The 25,718-nt window shown below is 42.9% G+C and overlaps 1 protein-coding gene across 1 annotated transcript; it reads left to right on the top strand.

The window, feature by feature from the left end:
* Positions 1-6,685: 6,685 nt before the first annotated feature.
* On the top strand, positions 6,686-14,160 carry otud3 (OTU deubiquitinase 3). Its single transcript, XM_084184461.1, has 8 exons — positions 6,686-6,812; positions 9,175-9,479; positions 11,360-11,508; positions 11,669-11,781; positions 12,201-12,323; positions 12,432-12,561; positions 12,859-13,049; positions 13,419-14,160. The coding sequence occupies exons 2-8, from the start codon at positions 9,271-9,273 to the stop codon at positions 13,581-13,583; spliced, it is 1,080 nt and encodes a 359-aa protein (XP_084040587.1). The 5' UTR covers positions 6,686-6,812; positions 9,175-9,270; the 3' UTR covers positions 13,584-14,160.
* The last annotated feature ends 11,558 nt before the right edge of the window (positions 14,161-25,718 follow it).

Here is a 25,718-nt window from a genome sequence, read left to right as displayed (position 1 = left end):
CCTAAGAAAAGCAAACATATAAGTATTGAAATTCATCTCTGTTTAAAATCATATTCTCTACTCCATATTAAAAACATGTAAAACTTTGAAATGTTGTAATTTAAGTGTAGTTTGATAAATGTTCTGACAAGTTATAACACTAGTACATCTTGGGACACTGACAATACTGAAATGTCACCGAATCTGTAGAATGACCCATATCATACATTTTTCAAATTCGTGATATATTGTAAGAATTGCAATTCGTAACATATCATACAAATTGTAATTCGTAACATATCATACAAAATGGATGATGGACAGCCACCAATTAATACATACCATTCGAAACGTAACATATCATACAAATTGGAGTGTCCCGCATTTACATTTACTATGTTATGCTTACCCCTGAGTCCAGGTTGTTCATTCAGACCTAACTGGTTGTGCAACACAACCCAAAGACAAATCTCACAAGATGCAAGCTAGATAGCAAATGTATTTAGCCCTACTTAGTTGGCTAATTCTATAGCCTAAACATATAATTAAACTAGGCTATGCATTCTGGACAAATTCCCAAGGATGCCCCCTATCAGGCTACCTGTTGGAAGATAAACTGTCGTTACACAATGTAATTACATTCTGCTTTGTTACCTTCAATAGTCATAGCTGTATGTTCTTTAACCTCAATGGGATCCGTGTCCCGTATATGGGACGGTTGAGCTAACGTGCGCTAATGTGATTTGTATGACTGTTGTAAGTAACAGCAAACTTTCCAGGACGTAGACATACGGGAAGAAAGCTTACATTCTTGTTAATCTAACTGCACTGTCCAATTTACAGTAGCTATTACAGTGAAAAAATACCATGCTATTGTTTGAGGAGAGTGCACAACAACAAAAAACATATCATGGCAACTGGTTTGATACAATCACCTCTGAAGGTAAATAATGTACACTACCGTTCAAAAGTTTGGGGTCACTTAGAAATGTCCCTGTTTTCGAAAGAAAAGCATTTTTTTTCCTCCATTAAAATAACATCAAATTGATCAGAAATACAGTGTAGACATTGTTAATGTTGTAAATGGCTATTGTAGCTGGAAACGGCTGATTGTTAATGGAATATCTACATAGGCATACAGAGGCCCTTTATCAGCAACCATCAGTCCTGTGTTCCAATGGCACGTTGTGTTTACTAATTCAAGTTTATCATTTTAAAAGGCTAATTGATCATTAGAAAACCCTTTTGCAATTATGTTAGCACAGCTGAAAACTGCTGTGCTGATTAAATAAGCAATAAAACTGGCCTTCTTGAGACTAGTTGACTATCTGGAGCATCAGCAATTGTGGGTTCGATTACAGGCTCAAAATGGCCAGAAACAAAGAGGAACATTTGTGAGACGCAGACCAAATGAAAAGATGCTGGAGGAGTGCTTGATGCCATCTGTCAAGCATGGTGGAGGCAATGTGATGGTCTGGGGGTGCTTTGGTGGTAAAGTGGGAGATTTGTACAGGGTAAAAGGGATCTTGAAGAAGGAAGGCTATCACTCCATTTTGGAATGCCATGCCATACCCTGTGGACGGCACTTGATTGGAGCCAATTTCCTCCTACAACAGGACAAAGCACAGCTCCAAACTATGCAATAACTATTTAGGGAAGAAGCAGTCAGCTGGTATTCTGTCTATAATGGAGTGGCCAGCACAGTCACCGGATCTCAACCCTATTGAGCTGTTGTGGGAGCAGCTTGACTGTATGGTACATAAGAAGTGCCCATCAAGCCAATCCAACTTGTGGGAGGTGCTTCAGGAAGCAAGGGGTGAAATCTCTTCAGATTACCTCAACAAATTGACAACTAGAATGCCAAAGGTCTGCAAGGCTGTAATTGCTGCAAATGGAGGATTCTTTGACGAAAGCAAAGTTTGATGGACACAATTATTATTTCAATTAAAAATAATTATTTCTAACCTTGTCAATGACTACATTTCCTCTTCATTTTGCTATATTTCCTATTCAAACTCATTCATGTATGTTTTCATGGAAAACAAGGACATTTCTAAGTGACCCCAAACTTTTGAACGGTAGTGTACTTACATTCAGTAATCTTGCTCTGATTTGTCATCCTAAGGGTCCCAGAGATAAAATGTAGCATAGTTTTGTTTGATCAAATCAATTTTTATATTCAAATGTAGGAAATGGGTTCTACAGTTTGAAGCCCTGCTGTCACTGTCTCCACACCCACCCCGCCATCTAGATGTGTGAAAGTTAGTGTAGAAGATAACAATCCATCATGTATGACATTCCTGGGAGTGTGTAACGTTACATTTTGTATTACCATATAATTGTTATATGTTCTCTATAGTTATGTACTTGAAAATGTATCAATTGACCAATTCGGCACATTTGGGCAGACTTGATACAAAATAGTCCAGTATTGCAACGCTTCACTGGATCAATCTGAAACTTTGCACACACTGCTAAATTGAAATTGCACCTAAACTGCAATATTATATTGTTGCCTTTCTCTTGCATTTCAAAGATGATTAAAAAAAATAATAATAATAATAATAATAATAACAGAAAACGCTTGTTTTTTTGTTTGTATTATCTTTTACCAGATCTAATGTGTTATATTCTCCTACATTCATTTCACATTTCCACAAACTTCAAAGTGTTTCCTTTCAAATGGTATCAAGAATATGCATATCCTTGCTTCAGGTCCTGAGCTACAGGCAGTTAGATTAGGGTATGTCATTTTAGGCGAAAATGGTAAAAAAGGGTTCGATCCTTAAGAGGTTAGCAATCAAAATTAGCCACAAGGCTAGTTTACGAATTCAGGACCATGGAAAGCAGCCTGCCACGCTCCCTTTGTGTTGGGCTACTAGGCTGCTTGCTATCAGTTCAGGAGAGCACCACTGCCAATGTATTTCTCCCTCTTTCTCCGTATTGGGCTACTAGGCTACTAGCCTACTAGTTCAGTACCATGGAATGCACCACTTCCAATGGATTTCTCCCTCTTTCTATCTTTGCTTTCTGTGTTGGACCAACTTTCCTGTTCAAAATGCTGTTTCTTTTGGCCTAACACAATCTAACACTTTTCCTCAATGATATGTATCTGTTCGTCCCCTATTAATTCAACTGCGATCCTTCCATCTTTCCTCCTGCTGTCACTGGACTCTGTAAAGTGTGTTGAGACTTTATGAAATGGACTTTAAATAAATTGTGACTTGACTTAAGTTGACTTAACTAATGAATGTACTTATGTCTTCTTCACTATTTGCTGAAATGAGTGTTGTAAATGAACAATGAACCATATAGGCTACACGTAGTCAAAGGGGCATCATGTTAACCTTGTTGTTGATCCTTACCTTCTCGTATAAGGCTAAGGTACTGAGTAGAGCAGGTATAGTACATCCCTTTATAATTTAAACAAAGCAGATAGCTGCTTTATGTACAAGATGTCAGTGCATAAACAAATACAAGCAAATACATTCCTAGCATCTAAACCAGAACACATCGTTTTAGTTTGTAATGCTAATCTCTAATACAACTGGGAAGGTATACACTGGACTGTGTTTTCTTCTTGTTGTTATATAGACATTCTTTTTTCCTTCTAATGCCTGCTGATGCTTTTTTTGGTCCTGAGGCTACATCTGTGACAATGTCTGATGGTATTCTACACAGCAAACACTCTCTGTCCTCCTCAACCCACTCCTCCTCCACAAGACTCTTTCCAACTGCAATCTGACATAAGGAGGAGAGGACTGGAGAAGAGAGCCTGCATTGTGGTGCTTCAAAATGTAACAGATTTTCACTTTATCCTGAGTCATACACTGTAACACACAGATTTCTGAGATGAACATGATTCAGAGCTTGTTCGCTTGATGACTGTTGACCATCATGTACCAACCAAGTTTTCATATCTCAGTTGGTAGACATGCAAAGTTGTTTCATAGCACAGAAAGCTTGATCTGAACTTAACCACAGCGTTAATAAGTAGGCCTAGCCTACACAATTACTAACGATATGTAACTGTTTTAAAGATTACTACCAAGGGGTTGTCTTTCCCTGTGAAAGTGCCCCACTCTATCCCCAATGTTTCTACATCAACATTAACTAAACCATTCTTGCTTAGTGAAAATCAAGTAATTAACATTTATCAACACAGTTGAAGTAGGGGTTTTAAGGTGAGCTGAACGTTTTACAAATAGGTCATTTTCAATAAGAGCGTTCGATTTTTCTGTTGGGGGACAAGGAGACCCACAGCTCGGCTAAAACCATTGACAACTGCGTGCCGTTTTCAAGGGATTGTTAAATAAATGTTAATTATTTGGTTGTAATATCATCACCTCTTGAAGAGCATAGTCAGACCTACAAATTTCTGATTATTCCATGCAAAACAACTGCGCGCATTTAGCTCTATCATCAGTTATACAGCAAGTAACTGCATTCTTTTCATGATCAGTAACATCAATTGATCATGTAATTTCAGATATGTAGAGTAGCCTCATGATATCTCTCAATATTGGCCACCATTATTTGGATATTTGATATTTGAGTGATATAAAATACAAGTCAACTATACCTGAACTATACCTGACCCTAGCCCCCCCTGTCTCAGCCTCCAGTATCTATGCTGCAATAGTCTAGGTGCCGGGGGGCTAGGGTCAGTCTGTTATATCTGGTGTTATTCTCCTGTCTTATCCGGTGTCCTGTGTGAATTTAAGTATGCTCCCTCTAATTCTCTCTCTTTCGCTCTCTCCCTCCCATCCCTGAGAACCTGAGCCCTAGGACCATGCCTCAGGACTACTTGGCCTGATGACTCCTTGCTGTCCCTAGTCCACCTGGTCGTGCTGCTGCTCCAATTTCCACTCTTCTGCCTGCGGCTATGGAACCCTGACCTGTTCACCGAACGTGCTACATTGTCCCAGACCTGCTGTTTTCAACTCTCTCTCTCTACCGCACCTGCTATTTCAACCTCTAAATGCCCTGCTATGAAAAGCCAAGTGACATTTACTCCTGATGTACTGACCTGTTGCAACCTCTACAACCACTGTGATTATTATTTGACCCTGCTGGTCATCTATGAAAGTTTGAACATCTTGGAGAAAAATCTGGCCTTAATGGAACATGTACTGTTATAATCTCCACCCGGCACAGCCAGAAGGGGACTGGCCACCCCTCAGAGCCTGGTTCCTCTCTAGGTTTCTTCCTAGGTTTCTGCCTTTCTAGGGAGTTTTTCCTAGCCACCGTGCTTCTACATCTGCATTGCTTGCTGTTTGGGGTTTTAGGCTGGGTTTTCTGTATAGCACTTTGTGACATCTGCTGATATAAAAAGGGCTTTATAAATCAAATGTGATTGATTGATTGATATGAGTGGTTTAGGTTAATTTCCCATATTTTGTGGGCTCTGCCTATCAAGCAGCAGAAGGGTGCATTTACCGTGGTACATAGCTGCGGGAAGTAGGGGTGCTGAGGGTGCTGTAGCACCCCCTGAAAAATCAGATTTTAAAAAATATATTTATTTAAAAATATAGAAAACAAATTGTAGAAAAATATATATTTTTCACAAAAGTAGTGCACAGGGCCTTTACTAGTATTAGCGGACCGATATAGACATCTGCAGTGCTGGCAAAAACATTTTTTAAACATCTCAACAAACATCTTTGGCAAAAAATGTAGTTGTATAATTAAGAACAGTATCTTACAGGATTCAATAGTTGGAATTGTAAGAGTTGTTGCCCTGTCCCTTTCTCTGCTATTGTCATTCTAATAGAATCCAGAAAGAACAAAACCCTGGTCTCAAACATTTACATCAAAAGGTGCTAAATTATGGGCAAAGACACAAAACATCCACATCAAAATAAATACTTTTCTTGATCAAATAACATGGAAAACAGCCACTTTTTGTGCAGTATTAATTTAACATCCTTACAAACCACTTACTGTACGCTAAATGTACATTACTGTATTGTACATAGGCTGGTCATCTAGGTTTGATACCTGTACACTTGAGTACATTGAGACATCAAGTGGTTTGTGATGATGTGGCTCAGTTGGTAGAGAATGGTGCTTGCAATGCTAGGGTTGTGGGTTTGATTCCCATGGGAGACCACTACTAAAATGTATGCACTCACTACTGTAAGTTGCTCTTGATAAGAGCATCTACTAAAATGTAAAATAAATGAATAGGCCATTTGAGTTTACACATAGAAATAAGTTGCATTTGCAAAATATTTCAAGGAACTGGAAAGAATATATCAAGCAAGTGTTTTTATATTCCACAAGTATTATCAGATTAACTGTTTAGTACAGAGAATTATCAGACTCAAGTTATAAATGCTGGTAAATACTCAAATACAAATACATTTAGTTAAATATTTTTTTTCTTTCTGCATCGTTGATCTTTACTGATCATGAAAAGCATGCAATTACTTGCAGTATAACTCTGATGATACAGCTAAATGTGCGCAATTGTTTTGCATGGAATAATCTGACATTTGTAGTTGCTGACTATGCTCAATAGGTGATGATATTAAAACCAAATGGTTATAACATTTATTTAACAATCCCTTGAAAACGGCACGTAGTTGTGAATGGTTTTAGTGGAGCTGGGGGTCTACTTGCCCCACAGCAGCCAAATCGAACGTATTGTGACGTTTTATTGAAAACGACCTATTGATTTGATTTGATGCACTCATGCTTCCGTACTCTTACAGTCTCGGAGGTGGTGCTGAACAGGAATTGTAAACAAACTCATGAGTCAGATCTGATTTAGGCAAAAATAACGTAGTATAGGACGTGTGTTGCGTATCATTGGGTGCGCTCTATGGAATGTGAGTAAATTGTTACTTTCGTTATATTCTGATGGCTTGACATTTAATCACTGTTGTGTTTAACTAGAAATCAGCGAGAACGAGACTCGAGCTAGCCAGCTGGCTAACAGACCTATCCATTAGCATTAGCAGCTAACGTTTGCAAAGTCGTTACTTAGCCAGCTAGCTAAATAGTCGGCTAACCTAGCTTTCTTGCAGTCATATCCAGCTGGCATAACAGTTGCTCGCTAGCTAGCTAGTTACTTATCAGCTAATGATCAGCTAATGCAATTAGCTATAACTAGCTACAGTAAAGCTCAAAACTGGCCAGTCCACTAACGTTTTTATTTTTTTGTGGGGTAAGGGGGGGGTAGAAGGATTACTTTATCATATCCCATGTATTCCTTAAAGAGGTGGGGTTTCAAGTGTCTCCGGAAGGTGGTGAGTGACTCCGCTGTCCTGGCGTTGTGAGGGAGCTTGTTCCACCATTGGGGTGCCAGAGCAGCGAACAGTTTTGACTGGGCTGAGCGGGAACTGTGCTTCCGCAGAGGTAGGGGGGCCAGCAGGCCAGAGGTGGATGAACGCAATGCCCTCGTTTGGGTGTAGGGACTGATCAGAGCCTGAAGGTACGGAGGTGCCGTTCCCCTCACAGCTCCGTAGGCAAGCACCATGGTCTTGTAGCAGATGCGAGCTTCAACTGGAAGCCAGTGGAGTGTGCGGAGTAGCGGGGTGACGTGAGAGAACTTGGGAAGGTTGAACACCAGACGGGCTGCGGCATTCTGGATGAGTTGTAGGGGTTTCATGGCACAGGCAGGGAGCCCAGCCAACAGCGAGTTGCAGCAATCCAGACGGGAGATGACAAGTGCCTGGATTAGGACCTGTGTAAGGCAGGGTCGTACTGTCCGAATGTTGTAGAGCATGAACCTACAGGATCGGGTCACTACATTACCAAAAGTATGTGGACACCTGCTCGTCGAACATCTCATTCCAAAAGCATGGGCATTAATATGGAGTTAGTCCCCCGTTTGCTGCTGTAACAGCCTCCACTCTTCTGGGAAGGCTTTCCACTAGATGTTGGAAGGGGACCTGCTTCCATTCAGCCACAAGAGCATTAGTGGGGTCAGGCACGGATGTTGGGTGATTAGGCCTGGCTCGCAGTTGGCGTTCCAATTCATCCCAAAGGTGTTTGATGGGGTTGAGGTCAGGGCTCTGTGCAGGCCAGTCAAGTTCTTCCTCACCGATCTCGACAAACCATTTCTGTATGGACCTCGCTTTGTGCACAGGGGCATTGTCATGCTGGAACAGGAAAGGGCTTTCCCCAAACTGTTGCCACAAAGTTGGAAGCACAGAATCATCTAGAATGTAATTGTATGCTGTAGCGTTAAGATTTCCCTTCACTGGAACTAAGGGGCCTAGACCGAACCATGAAAAACAACCGCAGACCATTATTCCCCCTCCACCAAACTTTACAATTGGCACTATGCATTGGGGCAGGTAGTGTTCTTCTGGCATCTGCCAAACCCAGATTCGTCCGTCAGACTGCCAGATGGTGAAGTGTGATTCATCACTCCAGAGAACGCGTTTCCACTGCTTCAGAGTCCAATGGCGGCGAGCTTTACACCACTCCAGCCGACGCTTGGCATTGCACATGGTGATCTTAGGCTTGTGTCCAGCTGCTCGGCCATGGAAACCCATTTCATGAAGCTCCCAACAAACAGTTCTTGTGCTGACGTTGTTTCCAGAGGCAGTTCTGTGAGCTTGTGTGGCCTACCACTTCGCGGCTGAGCCGTTGTTGCTCCTAGACGTTTCCACTTCACAATAACAGCACTTACAGTCGACCTGGGCAATTCTAGGAGGGGAGAAATTTGACGGACTGACTTGTTGGAAAGGTGGCATCCTAGAGTAAGGCCATTCTACTGCCAATATTTGTCTATGGAGATTGCATGGCTGTGTGCTCGATTAAGTATATATTTTTTAATATGAAGGATTATTTCTCACTGATGAAAGATATATCACAAGCGATGATTATTGACGTTTCTAAACAATAAAACACAGCGTCGGGATTGTAGTTCACATGAGCCAGTCATGGGCGAAGCTGAAGGCTGAAAACAGTAGGGAGAAGGCAGAATGCCGCCTACAGTTTGAGAGCTAGACAGCTACAGCATAATTAGCTAACCCATTTGGAATTGCAATTGCCTGCTGTGCCACGTATCAACTGACAGTAACTAGCTAATAAGAACCATCTTTTTGTAGCTGGCTACTGTACCAGTTAGTGTATGTGAAATGTGGAAGTAACTGAGTTGGTACACGTTGTAGCTCATTTTCTAAGTTACATTCAAACTCTCCTCATCTCTATTCTTTCCCTCCTCTTTCTGAAACACAGGATTCCACCTGTGTGGAAGTAACCCAACTGCATGTGCCAGTGAGTGACAGAGATCTACTGCATCTGTAAAGATCTGTGTCTGTAGGCCCGGCAGCCATGTCTAGGAAGCAGACAGGAAAGCCAGTGCGTGGCGGCAACAGGAAGTGTGACGCTGAGCGGAAGCGGGATGAGCGGGCCGCGCGCAGGGCAATCGCAAAGGACCGTAAGAACCGGCCCCAGGACGGGGACGAGGGAGAGGAGTTTGTCAGCTTCTCCAACCAGCTCCATGCGCTGGAGCTCAAACTGAGAGAGGTGCCCGGTGATGGGTAAGATTCAGAGAGAGAAGGGCCATGTTCCAGGCTGACTACATTGCAGACACTTGCCAGACCTCACAACGCCTGGATAGGTATTTAACATATCAGCTAACCACATACAGTGGGGAAAAAAAGTATTTAGTCAGCCACCAATTGTGCAAGTTCTCCCACTTAAAAAGATGAGAGAGGCCTGTAATTTTCATCATAGGTACATGTCAACTATGACAGACAAAATGAGGAAAAAAAATCCAGAAAATCACATTGTAGGATTTTTAATGAATTTATTTGCAGATTATGGTGGAAAATAAGTATTTGGTCAATAACAAAAGTTTCTCAATACTTTGTTATATACCCTTTGTTGGCAATGACACAGGTCAAACGTTTTCTGTAAGTCTTCACAAGGTTTTCACACACTGTTGCTGGTATTTTGGCCCATTCCTCCATGCAGATCTCCTCTAGAGCAGTGATGTTTTGGGGCTGTCGCTGGGCAACACAGACTTTCAACTCCCTCCAAAGATTTTCTATGGGGTTGAGATCTGGAGACTGGCTAGGCCACTCCAGGACCTTGAAATGCTTCTTACGAAGCCACTCCTTCGTTGCCCGGGCGGTGTGTTTGGGATCATTGTCACGCTGAAAGACCCAGTCACGTTTCATCTTCAATGACCTTGCTGATGGAAGGAGGTTTTCACTCAAAATCTCACGATACATGGCCCCATTCATTCTTTCCTTTACACGGATCAGTCGTCCTGGTCCCTTTGCAGAAAAACAGCCCCAAAGCATGATGTTTCCACCCCCATGCTTCACAGTAGGTATGGTGTTCTTTGGATGCAACTCAGCATTCTTTGTCCTCCAAACACGACGAGTTGAGTTTTTACCAAAAAGTTATATTTTGGTTTCATCTGACCATATGACATTCTCCCAATCCTCTTCTGGATCATCCAAATGCACTCTAGCAAATTTCAGACGGGCCTGGACATGTACTGGCTTAAGCAGGGGGACACGTCTGGCACTGCAGGATTTGAGTCCCTGGCGGCGTAGTGTGTTACTGATGGTAGGCTTTGTTACTTTGGTCCCAGCTCTCTGCAGGTCATTCACTAGGTCCCCCTGTGTGGTTCTGGAATTTTTGCTCACCGTTCTTGTGATCATTTTGACCCCACGGGGTGAGATCTTGCGTGGAGCCCCAGATCGAGGGAGATTATCAGTGGTCTTGTATGTCTTCCATTTCCTAATAATTGCTCCCACAGTTGATTTCTTCAAACCAAGCTGCTTACCTATTGCAGATTCAGTCTTCCCAGCCTGGTGCAGGTCTATAATTTTGTTTCTGGTGTCCTTTGACAGCTCTTTGGTCTTGGCTATAGTGGAGTTTGGAGTGTGACTGTTTGAGGTTGTGGACAGGTGTCTTTTATACTGATAACAAGTTCAAACAGGTGCCATTAATACAGGTAACGAGTGGAGGACAGAGGAGCCTCTTAAAGAAGAAGTTACAGGTCTGTGAGAGCCAGAAATCTTGCTTGTTTGTAGGTGACCAAATACTTATTTTCCACCATAATTTGCAAATAAATTCATTAAAAATCCTACAATGTGATTTTCTGGATTTTTTTCTTCTCAATTTGTCTGTCATAGTTGACGTGTACCTATGATGAAAATTACAGGCCTCTCTCATCTTTTTGAGTGGGAGAACTTGCACAATTGGTGGCTGACTAAATACTTTTTTTCCCCACTGTATCATATGATATAGCAATCTGATGCCAGATTGCGTAATTGATGACGTGGCACGCAATAATTGGTTGATGCAATGCAAAGTCTGCAATGTAGTCAGCCTGGAACACCACCTAAGTGCTGTTATAAAAGGCTGTTATAACGTTGACTAATACTGTGTGTCCGTCCTTTAGTAACTGCCTGTTCCGGGCTCTAGGTGACCAGTTGGAGGGACACTCTCGGGGACACTTGCGCCTGCGACAGGAGACTGTGCAGTACATGATGTCACACCGGCAGGACTTTGAGCCCTTTGTGGAGGATGATGTGCCCTTCGCACAGCATTGTAAGGAAACGGCCCAATATGATAGAAATCAAATACTATTTGCATGTGAAAATGTTGTTGGCTGCCCAAGTTTCTGATGGTATGCAAGTCATCCTACAGATTGTCTTTAAAGGTCTTGTCACTAATCTTTCTCTCTGTTATGTTGTTATCTTCCTCTCAGTGTCAAACCTCTCCCAGCCTGGTACTTTTGCTGGTAATGATGCCATCGTGGCATTCGCCCGCAGTCAACAGCTTAAAGTGGTCATTCATCAGCTCAACACGCCACTGTGGGAGGTAGGATCCTCAATGACACCCTATTGCCCATATAGTTTACTACTTTTGGCTAAGAGACATTAAGCTGTATAAAGGGTATAGTAGTGCACAATTGGTGAAACACTTTATTTTACTATTTGTTTGTTTGTTTTTAAAGGAGATCCCAATCTCATTAAGTAGGCCTATTTTTTTATAGTTTATTATTATTATGTTTTTATGAAAGAACAACGGGAAAGTGGACAAGGGTGTAGTACAAAATAGAAGGGTATATATGAAAAAGTCAGTGAGGAGAGGCATGAATCCCCTGTTGCCAGGTGGTATATGTGGTCCTACCACTAGACCACATTCTGGCACAATACTGTTTTTTAAACTGAAGTCCTCTTCTAATGTAAGAAATACCCCTATTGATAAGTCCTACTCATTATGTTTCCTCAATTCAGATAAATGGCTCTGAGAAGCTGGTTGGCCGAGAGCTACACATTGCCTATCGCTATGGAGACCATTACGACAGTGTAAGACCAATCGGTGACAACTCTGAGAGTCCTGCTCAGCTGCATATAGAGGTACAAATAACAACCCCTTCAGCTAAAAACTCACTACCAAATATTTGGACCATTGGATTAGTCCTGTTCTCAAACAAATATCCTTTATCCCCCCCCACCCCACTCTAGAATCTACATAATTCGAGTGGGCAGCGTGAGTTTGGTGACGGCCAGAGGGACAGACGGAAAGCCCCCTCGCCCACCCCCTCAGAGGAGGACAATGTGATCCTAAATTCCCTGAAGAACAGGGGCCCACACTGTGAGTGTCCCCTCTGTCTTCTCCCCCATTGGATTCTGATTATCAGTGTCTACTAGCTGTTTGGGGTCATTTTCTAATCCCAACTCATACCAAACTGTAATTTGTCTGCAGTCTTAGCCCACTGCATATAATAAACATTGCTAATAAATACAACTGATGTTTATTGGCTGTTTTGAGGATTTCCATCTTTTAGAGGGAGCTACCAACCAAAACCCTTTGATAATGATCAACAGGAGCATCTGATGTGATATATTCACTGCAACTGACCCCATGTGTTTTGTGTGCCATGTCTCTCAGGGGAAGAGGAGAATCTGTTTCAGCTGAGTGCCGCCACCATCAACGCTGGGTGGCTGGTGGATTCTGAGCTAGTGGCCCAAGTGTGTCACGGCCAGTGTGCTTCAGGATCATGCTCTGCGTGTAGAGAGGCAGGGACAGAGTGCAGTGAGCACAAACCACCACCTGATGGAGGCAACCTACACAAATCCAAGGTAAGATGCTCAAATTCCAATTCTTAAAAAAAAAATATTTGTTGGTCTTTTAACACATTCTATTCAGACAGTAAGGAATTGAGGTGGGGAGACAGGCAAGTTGGAGAAACAGTGGGAAAGGTGTACACATGGATTGAACCCTGGTCTCATGTGGGGAGTTTTAACAGTATATGTGACATGTGCCGGAGAGTGTTAACGCTACACGACGGCTCTGCACTCAAATTCCAATTCTGTATCAGTATTCTGAGTCTGTGCGACTATTTCAATTCAAGTTCCAGATGAAATTGACCTGCATTTCTCAATTTAATTCAGAACGGACATGAATCCCCCTTTTTCATCTTGACCCCCGTTTTTCAACCCCTCTCTCAGGCTTCAAACAAGCAGAGAAAAGAGCAACAGCACTTGGAGAAGAAAAAGCGACAAGAGGAAAGACATCGACAGAAGGTTCTTCAGAGCAAAGGAACACCTGACCAGAACCAGATCCTCTCGGAGCCGGTCACTCTAGTGCCAGCTCTAAATACACTTAGTATATAGACAGAGCATGGCCAAATAAAGCAGCGGATGACAATGTTTTGCACACAGAATCAATCTCAATCACATTGGATGACTTTCATATACCCTTTAGTTTCTTTGCAAATGTACGGTGCCTGCGATAGGGTGTGTGTGTGTGAATATGTGTTCAGGGTTGTGGTTGACTATGAGGGTGTTTGATAGTGACCCACGATGGTATACATAGTTTCCTCTGTAGAGAGACACTGTCTTGACTCTTTCTATGCTGGTGAATGGGGGCTGCTTTTCACAATGACCATGCAGTACATCTTGGCCTCCTCTTTGAGTTTGTTTTGAGTTTAATTTCTCTGATTACAGCCAAAGAAGAAAGGAAAGGGAAGAGAGAGACATCATTGTAAACAGAATGAAATGTTTTGTGAACGATACTGAAATTGTTTCGTTGATTTGTAAAGAATGTATATTTTATCTGGTTAATGGCAGTTCCAGTATTATTGATCAGGTTTAAATAAATTATTCAGTTGGGAGATTTGCTTATGAATGATTGTGAAGCACTCTGTCGGGTATGACATGTAATGTGGCAATAAATGAAAACTTTACAGTATTTGATTTTATTAATATTAGTGTGATTTTTTATTTTATTTTTAACTTTATTTAATTAAGTACAGTATGTCAATGATGACTGATCACTTAATATATATATACAGTGGGGGAAAAAAAGTATTTAGTCAGCCACCAATTGTGCAAGTTCTCCCACTTAAAAAGATGAGAGAGGCCTGTAATTTTCATCATAGGTACACGTCAACTATGACAGAGAAAATGAGAAAGAAAATCCAGAAAATCACATTGTAGGATTTTTAATGAATTTATTAGCAAATTATGGTGAAAAATAAGTATTTGGTCAATAACAAAAGTTTCTCAATACTTTGTTATATACCCTTTGTTGGCAATGACACAGGTCAAATGTTTTCTGTAAGTCTTCACAAGGTTTTCACACACTGTTGCTGGTATTTTGGCCCATTCCTCCATGCAGATCTCCTCTAGAGCAGTGATGTTTTGGGGCTGTCGCTGGGCAACACGGACTTTCAACTCCCTCCAAAGATTTTCTATGGGGTTGAGATCTGGAGACTGGCTAGGCCACTCCAGGACCTTGAAATGCTTCTTACGAAGCCACTCCTTCGTTGCCTGGGCGGTGTGTTTGGGATCATTGTCATGCTGAAAGACCCAGCCACGTTTCATCTTCAATGCCCTTGCTGATGGAAGGAGGTTTTCACTCAAAATCTCACGATACATGGCCCCATTCATTCTTTACTTTACACGGATCAGTCGTCCTGGTCCCTTTGCAGAAAAACAGCCCCAAAGCATGATGTTTCCACCCCCATGCTTCACAGTAGGTATTGTGTTCTTTGGATGCAACTCAGCATTCTTTGTCCTCCAAACATGACGAGTTGAGTTTTTACCAAAAAGTTATATTTTGGTTTCATCTGACCATATGACATTCTCCCAATCCTCTTCTGGATCATCCAAATGCACTCTAGCAAACTTCAGACGGGCCTGGACATGTACTGGCTTAAGCAGGGGGACACGTCTGGCACTGCAGGATTTGAGTCCCTGGCGGCGTAGTGTGTTACTGATGGTAGGCTTTGTTACTTTGGTCCCAGCTCTCTGCAGGTCATTCACTAGGTCCCCCCGTGTGGTTCTGGGATTTTTGCTCACCGTTCTTGTGATCATTTTGACCCCACGGGGTGAGATCTTGCGTGGAGCCCCAGATCGTGGGAGATTATCAATGGTCTTGTATGTCTTCCATTTCCTAATAATTGCTCCCACAGTTGATTTCTTCAAACCAAGCTGCTTACCTATTGCAGATTCAGTCTTCCCAGCCTGGTGCAGGTCTACAATTTTGTTTCTGGTGTCCTTTGACAGCTCTTTGGTCTTGGCCATAGTGGAGTTTGGAGTGTGACTGTTTGAGGTTGTGGACAGGTGTCTGTATACTGATAACAAGTTCAAACAGGTGCCATTAATACAGGTAACGAGTGGAGGACAGAGAAGCCTCTTAAAGAAGACAGGTCTGTGAGAGCCAGAAATCTTGCTTGTTTGTAGGTGACCAAATACTTATTTTCCACCATAATTTGCAAATAAATTCATTAAAAATCCTACAATGTGATTTTCTGGGAAAAAAATTCTCAATTTGCCTGTCATAGTTGACGTGTACCTATGATGAAAATTACAGGCCTCTCTCATCTTTTTAAGTGGGAGAACTTGCACAATTGGTGGCTGACTAAATACTTTTTTCCCCCACTGTATCCTCAATAGATGATACAAGATAGCATATTACATTCTTGTAGGCTGCACTGTAATTTCTCTGATATTTTGGGCAATATTTTGGCTAATGATCTACTCATGTCATTGCAAGTAATGTGTTATAAAACGGATTGATTATTTTACCATGGATAATGTAGATTGGAGCAGTATCAATGTTCAGGATGCTGACTGACTCCTCCCCTTTACTATGTATTGTGATGTCACAATAAGGGTACATATATGACATCATCAGTGGTCCAGGCTGCAAGCATAGAACACCAGTTTCACTTATAAAATCATTATTATGGCTCCAGGTTAGTACACTCTCCAATGATGTTCTGAATCTGCAAGGTGGTGAGTACCTCTTCATGAGAACTATTGATTTTAATTTGTAGCATTGGTAATGTGGTTCTGAGAGCAACGTGTGAGAAGCATAATGGTATTAAACAATTTAGGCTCAGGTGAATAGGAAGCTAGAGGTCAAGCTACATTTTAAAAAGTTATAGGAATACTGGATTTTGATTATTGTCATGCATTGTTTTACTTGCATAAATCAAATTCTATTTAAACAAGTGTCTAATAGTTTGTCAGTCTGCAATGGACTCATTTTGACAACAGCAGCAATTACAAATTCCAATGTTAGGGTAACTTGGGGGAAAACGGTCTCAAGGAAAATGTATATTTTAAAGTTTTTGTACGATTTTGATATGTGCATAATGGCTATCCTTAGGCAAACACATTTTGAAGGGAAATTAGTGGGCAGATTTCTTTAGAAAGGTGGGGGCCCTCTGTCTCAGTATGTGTAGACCATGTATCTGATTCTGTCTGGACCAAAAGAGTATGGCATGTCATACTATTTCTGGCCGGACAGCATCAGATACATGGGCAGTAAGACAGAGCGGCGCTATTTTGCTACTCGGATGCTTTCTCTGGTGAGAGAGTTTCAGCAGAGAGGAAGAGGCGAAGCGAGAGAGCTCACTCTCCCCAAAATCTGCCCAGAATAAGCCCAATGCGTTTCTATGTGCATAATTCAATTTCAATTTAAGGGGCTTTATTGGCATGGAAAACATATGTTTACATTGCCAAAGCAAGTAAAATAGATAATAAACAAAAGTGAAATAAACAATATAAAAAAATGAACAGTAAACATTACACTCACAAAAGTTCCAAAATAATAAAGACATTTAAAATGTCATATTATGTGCAAATAGTTAAAGTACAAAATGGAAACTAAATAAGCATAAATATGCATTGTATTTACAATAGTGTTTGTTCTTCACTGGTTGCCCTTTTCTTGTGGCAACATGTCACAAATCTTGCTGCTGTGATGGCACACTGTGGTATGTCACCCAATAGATATGGGAGTTTATCGAAATTGGGTTTGTTTTCAAATTCTTCGTGGGTCTGTGTATATGCATACCTAAGCTTGCCGCCTGCTTTCCTGCCTTTGGGACAACGACTCCCATTGTTAGGGCGGAGACATGAGCATCTCGTCATTATATACAGATCTCTGATTTCAGCCTCTTGCGAATTGGAAAGGAAAGTTGGTTGGTGCACAGTGAGTGCACTGTTAGGATGCTGGCTTCCCTTAAAGTAAATAGATTTTTTGCCAAAATTATATAATTACTCCTGTCAAAATGAAAAGATTCAAAACACTTCACCAGAGAGCATGACTTAGCCACAGAGGATCATTAGCTTCTTTAATTTGTTTTGCTGTTGATTGTTTCAAATCACAAGTGTGTAGGTCTATGCCTATTTGGGAAGCCCACAATTTGGGCAGCCTGCGTGGCAACATGTCTAGCTGATTGAGTTGCATCTAAAGTGAAAAGCATCTAAAATATGTGTGAAGATAATGTATCTTGAGTATAATTTAAAACGTTACAACAAGAAGAAGGAGAGGGGTGTGCAGCAAAGATATGGCTGGTCTCTCTCCAAAATGCATGCACTCAGCGCTCTAGAATGCACTCAGCTGTCGCCCACCAATTCTTGCACATTCATTGTTTCATTCTGTGAATTGTTTGCCCTTTGATTGTTTATTTCTTTATCAATACCCCATTACATATGTGCCTAGTAAATGTACCATTAATCCCCCATCATTTGGTTACATTAATTTCTGTTAATGTATGTATTAATTACAGTCATTTACCATTTTCATTCTCGGAGTGGAAACATTGTTTGCAGAGTTCAAAACCTGCTACACTTGTGAGAAACAAGTTTTGGTTTATTTCATATTGTCTTTTATTTGGAGAGCTCCATGAGCAATGAGCATGAGTCTGGTTTCGCTGTCCTGATAACGTTGAGGGAGGCGTGCGCCTGAGCCGGACCCAGTTGATGATTTGATACAATGTTGGACTTCACTAGCGATAGCGCAAGTCAAGACAGATAGAAAGGGAGGCAGACAGGCAGAGTAGAGAGATTAATATGATTGAAAGAACAGGAATTTTTATTTGTCTGCTTTAGGCCTATGTATTTTACTTAGTTGACGATGGAAGTTATAGGCCTACCGCTTTATTGGCCTATATGCTATCTCTGAGTTCTATGTGCTCTTTTGTTAGCTGCCAATGGACCACAGTGTATCAATGTGTCCATATGGCAGAGGCTGGTGCTCTCGCCTTATAAAAATAATCGTAAATGGTAGGATAAATTGTAAGCTTCCCCAAACTTGAAACTCAGGAGCTGCCTCTGGTCTTTACTATAACACCTTTTTTTTTAAATGGTGAACGCGCAAGCGCATGCACACATAGGAAGTTCCGTGAAAAAACGTGCCCGCCTATGGATATCAAAGGCCCGTCCAACTGATTCATTCTGGCGCAGACCCTGCTGCGTCGTTGAGGCCATCCGTAGAAAGTATCCTTCACCTTCAGGAGTATATGTTTGATTCAAGGAGTCTGAGGACACGCACCTGCTTCTCTGAACCACTTGATTCTCAAGAATGTATAAAGACTGAACACATAATGATGCCAAGATTTATTACACAACATGTCTATGGCTATAACCATGTAAATACAAGGTGGCTATGAGTATGTGAACAACATAAAGTTACTTGTTCTTCAACATTGTTCCCAAATAAAGAAAGCTTATTTTTATGACACATAAACATGTTCCCAAATAAAGACAACACTGTGCAAGTACAGTATGTGTTGTAGACAATCAATTTGTAATAAAGGTTATACAAGGTTATACAAGTAAACACACATACAACTAATAGAAAAATACACTTTTTAATAAGTAAATGAACAGATAAACATGTTCTACACTACTACTTTAGTAATCCAACTACCTATGTAGCTTCTTCTTCGTCATCTAGGCTATCTGTATCCTTATCCCTGTCCTAGCTAGTGACATCTAGGCCAAATAGAACAATGAGCCAGATATTTCACTGGATGAATAAATGTGAGGCATTCAGTTGGCATTTCCACTCACTACCAAATATGGTGATGAGAGGAAGCCCAGTGGCCGACAGTGGGAGAAGATGGAGCGAGAGGGATTCTGGCCGACATTCTGCTAATTTTCTCATCGATGAAACATTTGATCTCCATACAGTTTTCTGTTTCAAAAACTATAATCTGTAACAAACAGAGTGGACTGCGTTTTGTAGACTTTACCCTTTGTCAAAGTTTCAAAAAATGGCATTGTTTAGAAGGAGTGCAGGGGTGAATTGAGTTATTGCACAAGTGCACTTCACAGAGTAGGCGTTCCCTAACGGAAATATGCAAATAAATGCTAGAACGCGCCAATAGGACCTCACTAACTTGTGCTTGGCTCTGCCCACTATGATTAATTTGCTCCCATTGGAAACTACAGGCTCTGGTCTATATTGGGTTAGTTATAAAAATCTTTGCTGGCAACGTACTTCGACTGAAGTAGCTAGTCCATTTTCATTAAAAGCACAATTGCGGAAGTTTGCAGACAATTTTTCTACAGCCCCCCCGAAAACATAATCTTCTTCAGAATTTTATGTGGAGATGTTTTGAACCACGTTTTTGGGTGAGTCTGGCCACTACCACTATATGGCTAATGCAAGCAACTAAGCCTGCCAAAGAAATCTCAGGAATGGAACTCTGACCAAAAAAACTGTCTGGATGATGCTTCAACACTAAAAGTAAGTTGGCTGGATGTCCTTTGGGTGGCGGTGTGATGGGTGATTTGAAGGAGTCAGGCGCAGGAGGGCAAATCACCGAATACAGAGTTTATTCCGGAATACAGAGTTACGCAGAATTGCGTCAAACAGTCCAGTGTGCAAAACAGGCGCACTGGAACCAAACAAGCACACGGGGCCTCTCCTCTGTGTCGTACAGCCGTGACAGTGCGTCTGCCTTCACATTCTTCGTACCCGGGATGTATGATAGAGTAAAATCAAACCGGGTGAAGAATAGGGCCCACCTGGCCTGGCGAGGGTTCAGCCTCCTCGCTGCCCGGATGTACTCCAGGTTACGGTGGTCCGTCCAGACGAGGCAAGGGTGTTTCGCCCCTTCGAGCCAGTGCCTCCACACGGTCAGGGCTCGGACAACAGCCAACAGCTCCCGATCACCAACGTCGTAGTTCTGCTCCGCCGGGCTGAGCTTCTTAGAGAAGAAGGCACAGGGGCGGAGCTTGGGTGGCGTGCCCGAGCGTTGAGATAGGACAGCGCCTATCCCTACCTCGGACGTATCCACCTCCACTACGAACGGTAGTGATGGATCGGGTTGGGCAAGTACCAGGGCTGAGGTGAACAGACCCCTTAGGTTACTTAAGGGCCTGTCATCCTCAGCAGACCAGCGGAGCCGGGACGGCCCACCCTTCAACAGAGATGCGATGGGAGCTGCGACCTTGCCAAAGCCCCGGATAAACCTCAGATAGTAGTTGGCAAATCCAATAAAGCGCTGCACCTCCTTTAACGTGGTTGGAGTCAGCCAATTACGCACGGCTGAAATGCAATCTCCCTTCATCTCCACACCTGAGGTGGTAATGCGGTATCCGAGGAAGGAGACAGACTGTTGGAAAAACAGACACTTTTCTGCCTTGGCATAAAGGTCATTTTCCAACAGTCGGGCCAGCACTTTGCGAACCAGGGACACATGCTCGGCGCACGTAGCGGACTACACCAGAATGTCATCGATATAGACCACTACACTGCGACCAAGCATGTCCCAAAACACCTTGTTCACAAAGGACTGGAAGACGGATGGAGCATTCATCAAACCGTAAGGCATCACCAGGTATTCCTAATGACCCGTGGTTGTGCTGAATGCTGTCTTCCACTCGTCCCCCTCTCGGACACGCACCAGGTTGTACGCATTCAGCAGATCTAATTTTGTGAAGAAGCGCGCCCCATGCATTGACTCAATCACAGAAGGAATGAGGGGGAGAGGATAACTAAATCAATATCGTCCCCTTGTTCAGTGATCGGTAATCAATGCAAGGGCGCAGACCACCGTCTTTCTTCTTCACAAAAAATAAACTTGAGCAGGTGGGTGAAGTGGAGGGACGTATAAACCCCTGCTGCAGGGACTCGGTGACGTATGTCTCCATAGCCTCCGTTTCAGCCTGTGACAGGGGATACACATGACTCCTGGGAGGCACAGCATCTACCCGGAGGTTTATCGCGCAATCCCCAGCCCGATGAGGTGGTAACTTGGTCGCCTGCGTTTTGGAAAATGCGTGTGCCAAATCGAGGTAGTCGGGGGGAATGCGCACGGTGGAGGTACTGTCTGGTTGCACCGTGGTTGCACCAACGGAAACACAGAGACACCTACCCTGACACTCTCGCGACCACCCCGTGAGAAGCCTCTGCGAAGTCCTGCGTGGTCCTCGTCCCCTGCCTCAGGTGGACCAGCCACTCGCCTGCCTCTCGACCCTCGGGCGGGTGATCGAAGACAGCCCGAAAGAGGCGAGCGAACTCCCCGTAGTTGTCCAACGCGGCTCCTCCTTCGTTCCAGACCGCGTTGGCCCACTCCAGGGCTTTCCCTGAGAGGCAAGAGACGAGGGCAGACACCTTCTCCTGCTCCGATGGGGCCGGGCTGATGCTGGAATAGTAGAGCTCCAGTTGGAGGAAGAATCCCTAGCAGAGAGCAGCTGTCCCGTCGAAATCCCGTGGTCGGGATATATGGATCCCTCTGGGTGCTGGGGTGTGGGTGGCTGGATCCGGTCGCCCAGCTGGTCCCGACAGATCGGGTCCTCTCCTCTCCAGGCATTGGACGACCTGGAGAACCCGATCCATCGCTTCTCCCAAGCTGGCTAGCATCGTCAAATGCTCCTGGACCCGTGCCACGACTCCAGGCATGCGCACCCTCATAGATATCATCCGGACTAATTTACCCTCTAAATACACCTCCGCTGTCTTCAACCAGGAGCATGAACAGGTTTCAGGAAAAGAGAGGGATGGACATGAGATCATCTTGGAGGAGCTGAAAACTCTGAGAGCCATATTGGAGGAGGTAAGGCCAGATCATCATCCTCTGTTTTGTAGATGGGCGTCATTTCATTGTAATAATGATGTTATTTCGACCAGCTTTGGCCTCTGGGTAAGGTTAGAGTTGGGTTAAATTCCGGCTATCGTTTCGTCCATCTGTCCACCCCTCTGTCTGTCTCCACACAGAGAGGCATGGTGAAGCAGCAGTCAGCCTCCATCATGCGTCCCGTCTCCCCAATTCTGCCCATCCTTTCTCAGGGCAGAGCTGGTATTTTCCAAAGCCAGCCAGACATGCCTGCACTAAGTTCACTCTGTCGTAGCCGGCCGCGACCGGGAGACCCATGGGGCGGCGCGCAATTGGCCCAGCGTCGTCCAGGGTAGGGGAGGGAATGGCCGGCAGGGATGTAGCTCAGTTGATAGAGCATGGCGTTTGCAACGTCAGGGTTGTGGGTTCGATTCACACAGGGGGTATGAAAAAAAAAAATATGTATGCACTAACTAACTGTAAGTCGCTCTGGATAAGAGCGTCTGCTAAATGACTAAAATGTAAAATGTAAATGTAAACGTAAGTTCCCTGCCTGCCCCCCTCTCTCCCTTGCCACACCCAGCTGCACCTCACCCTGGACCGCACCTCACCTCACCCTCACCAGTGAGTGAGACTGAATCTATGGAGTCCCTCCAGAATGAGGAAACCTCATGTGCAAGAGACAACCTCACAGAGTGACAGTGAAAGTGAGGAAGAGAGGAGGAAGGGAAAGGAGTACCTAAAGGAGAGTGAGAATAAAGAGAAGGAGGAGAGGGAGGAGACCTCTGTGGGTGATAATGAGGGTGATGAGGAGGAGAGACTGGTGTCTGTTAAACAACGAAGACAATTCATAGAACAGGAGTTAAGGAACAAACAGCAGATCCTCAAGAAATTGCAGCAGAAGGCAAAAGCAGAACAGGAGGCACGGAAGAAAAGGCAAAAAAACTGAACAGGAGATAATGGGAAAGGAGGAGAAAAGGTGTTGGGAGCTACAGAGAATGAGGGATATAGAGAGGCAGAAAATATAAGAGAAGGATAGTGTGGGAAAAGGAGGAGGAAAAGAAGCAAGTGCAGGAGAAGAAGGAGGCAAAAAAGAGAGCTGAGGAGGAGAAAAACAATGATTGAACGGGCCTCCCAAGTGGCGCAGCGGCCTAAGGCACTGCATCGCTCTGCTTGAAGCGTCACTACAGACCTGTGTTCGATCCCAGGCTGTGTCACAACCGGCTGTGACTGGGAGTCCCATAGGGCAGCACACAATTGGCCCAGTGGCATCTGGGTTTGGCTGGGGGGACTTTACTTGGCTCATTGTGCTCTTGGGGGTAAATAAAAAAACAATTGGAGGAGAAAATAAGGAAGTGACAATTAAAAGAAAAGAAGCAGGAGGTGAAAATGGCAAAGAAGAGGAGAAGATTGTGAGGGCCATGAAATAACCATTTCCCACCCAATTGCTTTTCCTCGCCAATCAGCAAAGGTGGGGCATCCATCTGATTCATATTCTTCGTCATTTCGGCAATCCCTTTTGTTATCAACCCTTCCTCAATGAATTCATCCAATCAGCATCCCGATCCTCAATAAATAGTCAAAGGCATTCAGTCCCTGTGTTTTAACTGATGTACAACTCTCAATTTATTGAATATGAACAAATCTAAATATCAGTACAACTTCCACAGGGAGGCAACAGAGACCAGCTGTAAACAAAGCCACGTACTGTGAACAGATCTCAACACACACACACACACACAGTTCAGTATGAATACGGTCAAAGGAATTTGGTAGAATAATTATATTTCCTCTGCAGACCTACAGTGGGTATCATAAGTATTCATCCCCTTTATTTTTTGTATTTTTTTTTGTATTACAAAGTGGGATTGAAATAGATGTAATGGTGATCTACACAAGATACTCTATAAAGTCAAAGTGACAATAACATTCTACAAATGTTTACAAATTAATACAAATTAAATAACTAAAATATAGTTGTTGCATAAGTATTCACCCCTTTGTTTAGGCTTGCGTAAATTAGTTCAGGCGTAAAATTTGGCTTAACAAGTCACATAATAAGTTGCATGGACTCACTCTGTGTGCAATAATAGTGTTTAACATTATTTTTGAATTACTACCTCATCCCTGTACCCCACACATACAATTATCTGTAAGGTCCCTCAGTTGAGCAGTGAATTTCAAACACAGATTCAATCACAAAGACAAGGGAGGTTTTCCAATGCCTCGCAAAGAAGGGCACCTATTGGTAGATGGGTAAAACATTTAATAAAAGCAGATATTGAATATCCCTTTGAGCATGGTGAAGTTATTAATTACACTTTGGATGCTGTATCGATACACCCAGTCACTACAAAGATTTCATAGCCGCTGGAAGTAAGGGTGTTGCATCATCCCCTGATAAATAAATACATGTAAAAAATCCCAAACATATTGTTCCTGTATGAGCGAACAAAAATACTCCTCAGCACCCCCGTCCCCCCCCAATACTTTCTGAAGGCACTGTACATGGAGTCACTCTGTGTTTTGAATGACTACCCCTTCCTCTGTCCCCCATACATACAACATCTGTAAGGTCCCTCAGTCAAGTATTGAATTTCAAGCACAGATTCAACTACAAAGACCAGGGAGCTGTTCGAAAGCCTCATAAAGAAGGGCAGTGATTGGTAGATGGGTAACAATAACAAATAAGACATTGACTATCTCTTCAAGCAAGGTCAAGTTAATAAATATGCTGTGGATTATATATTAAACCACCCAGACACATCAAAGGTACAGTTGTCTTGCTGAACTGAGCTGCAGGACAGGAATGAAACTGCTCAGGGATGTCAACATGAGGACATAGGTGATTTTAAAACAGCTATGCAGTTCAATGGCTGTGATGGGAGAAAACTGAGGATAGATCAACAATGTTGTACTGACTCCACAGTAATGACCTACTGTAAATTAAAGAGTGAAAAGATACAGAATAAAAATATTCCAAAACATGCATCCTGTATGCAACAAGGCACTAAAGTAATACTGAGAAGAAAAAACACGGCAAAGGAATACACTTTCTGGCCTAAATGCAAAGCCTTATGATTGGGGAAATCCAACACAACACATCACTGAGTAACTGCCTCCTTATTTGGTATGGGTATGCTTGACATCTGCAAAGAATGGGGAGTTTTCCAGGATAAAAAGAAACAGGATGGAGCTAAGCACAGGCAAAATCCTAGAGGAAAACGTTCCTCTGTCTGCCTTACACCAGACACTGGGAGAGGAATTCACCTTTCAGCAGGACAATAACCTACAACACAAGGACAAATCTACACTGGAGTTGCTTACCAAGAAGACAGTGAATGTTCCTAAGTAGCCAAATTACAGTTTTGACTTAAATCTGCTTGAAAATCTATGGCAAGACATGCAAATTGCTGTCTAGCTATGATCACCAACACCTTGACAG

This window comes from Coregonus lavaretus, assembly GCF_964263955.1.
Source record: "Coregonus lavaretus genome assembly, chromosome: 20".
NCBI lineage: Eukaryota > Metazoa > Chordata > Actinopteri > Salmoniformes > Salmonidae > Coregonus > Coregonus lavaretus.
The sequence above is the reverse complement of the archived record's forward strand: the minus strand, read 5'-3'. Positions and strand labels throughout refer to the sequence as shown.

Bases quoted from the DNA above. Each gene is read 5' to 3' on its own strand.
- otud3 (XM_084184461.1), top strand. From the start codon at position 9,271: ATGTCTAGGAAGCAGACAGGAAAGCCAGTGCGTGGCGGCAACAGGAAG. The intron at 11,782-12,200 runs GTAGGATCCTCA...TCCTCAATTCAG, and splicing joins TCAACACGCCACTGTGGGAG to ATAAATGGCTCTGAGAAGCT. The intron at 13,050-13,418 runs GTAAGATGCTCA...CCCCTCTCTCAG, and splicing joins GCAACCTACACAAATCCAAG to GCTTCAAACAAGCAGAGAAA.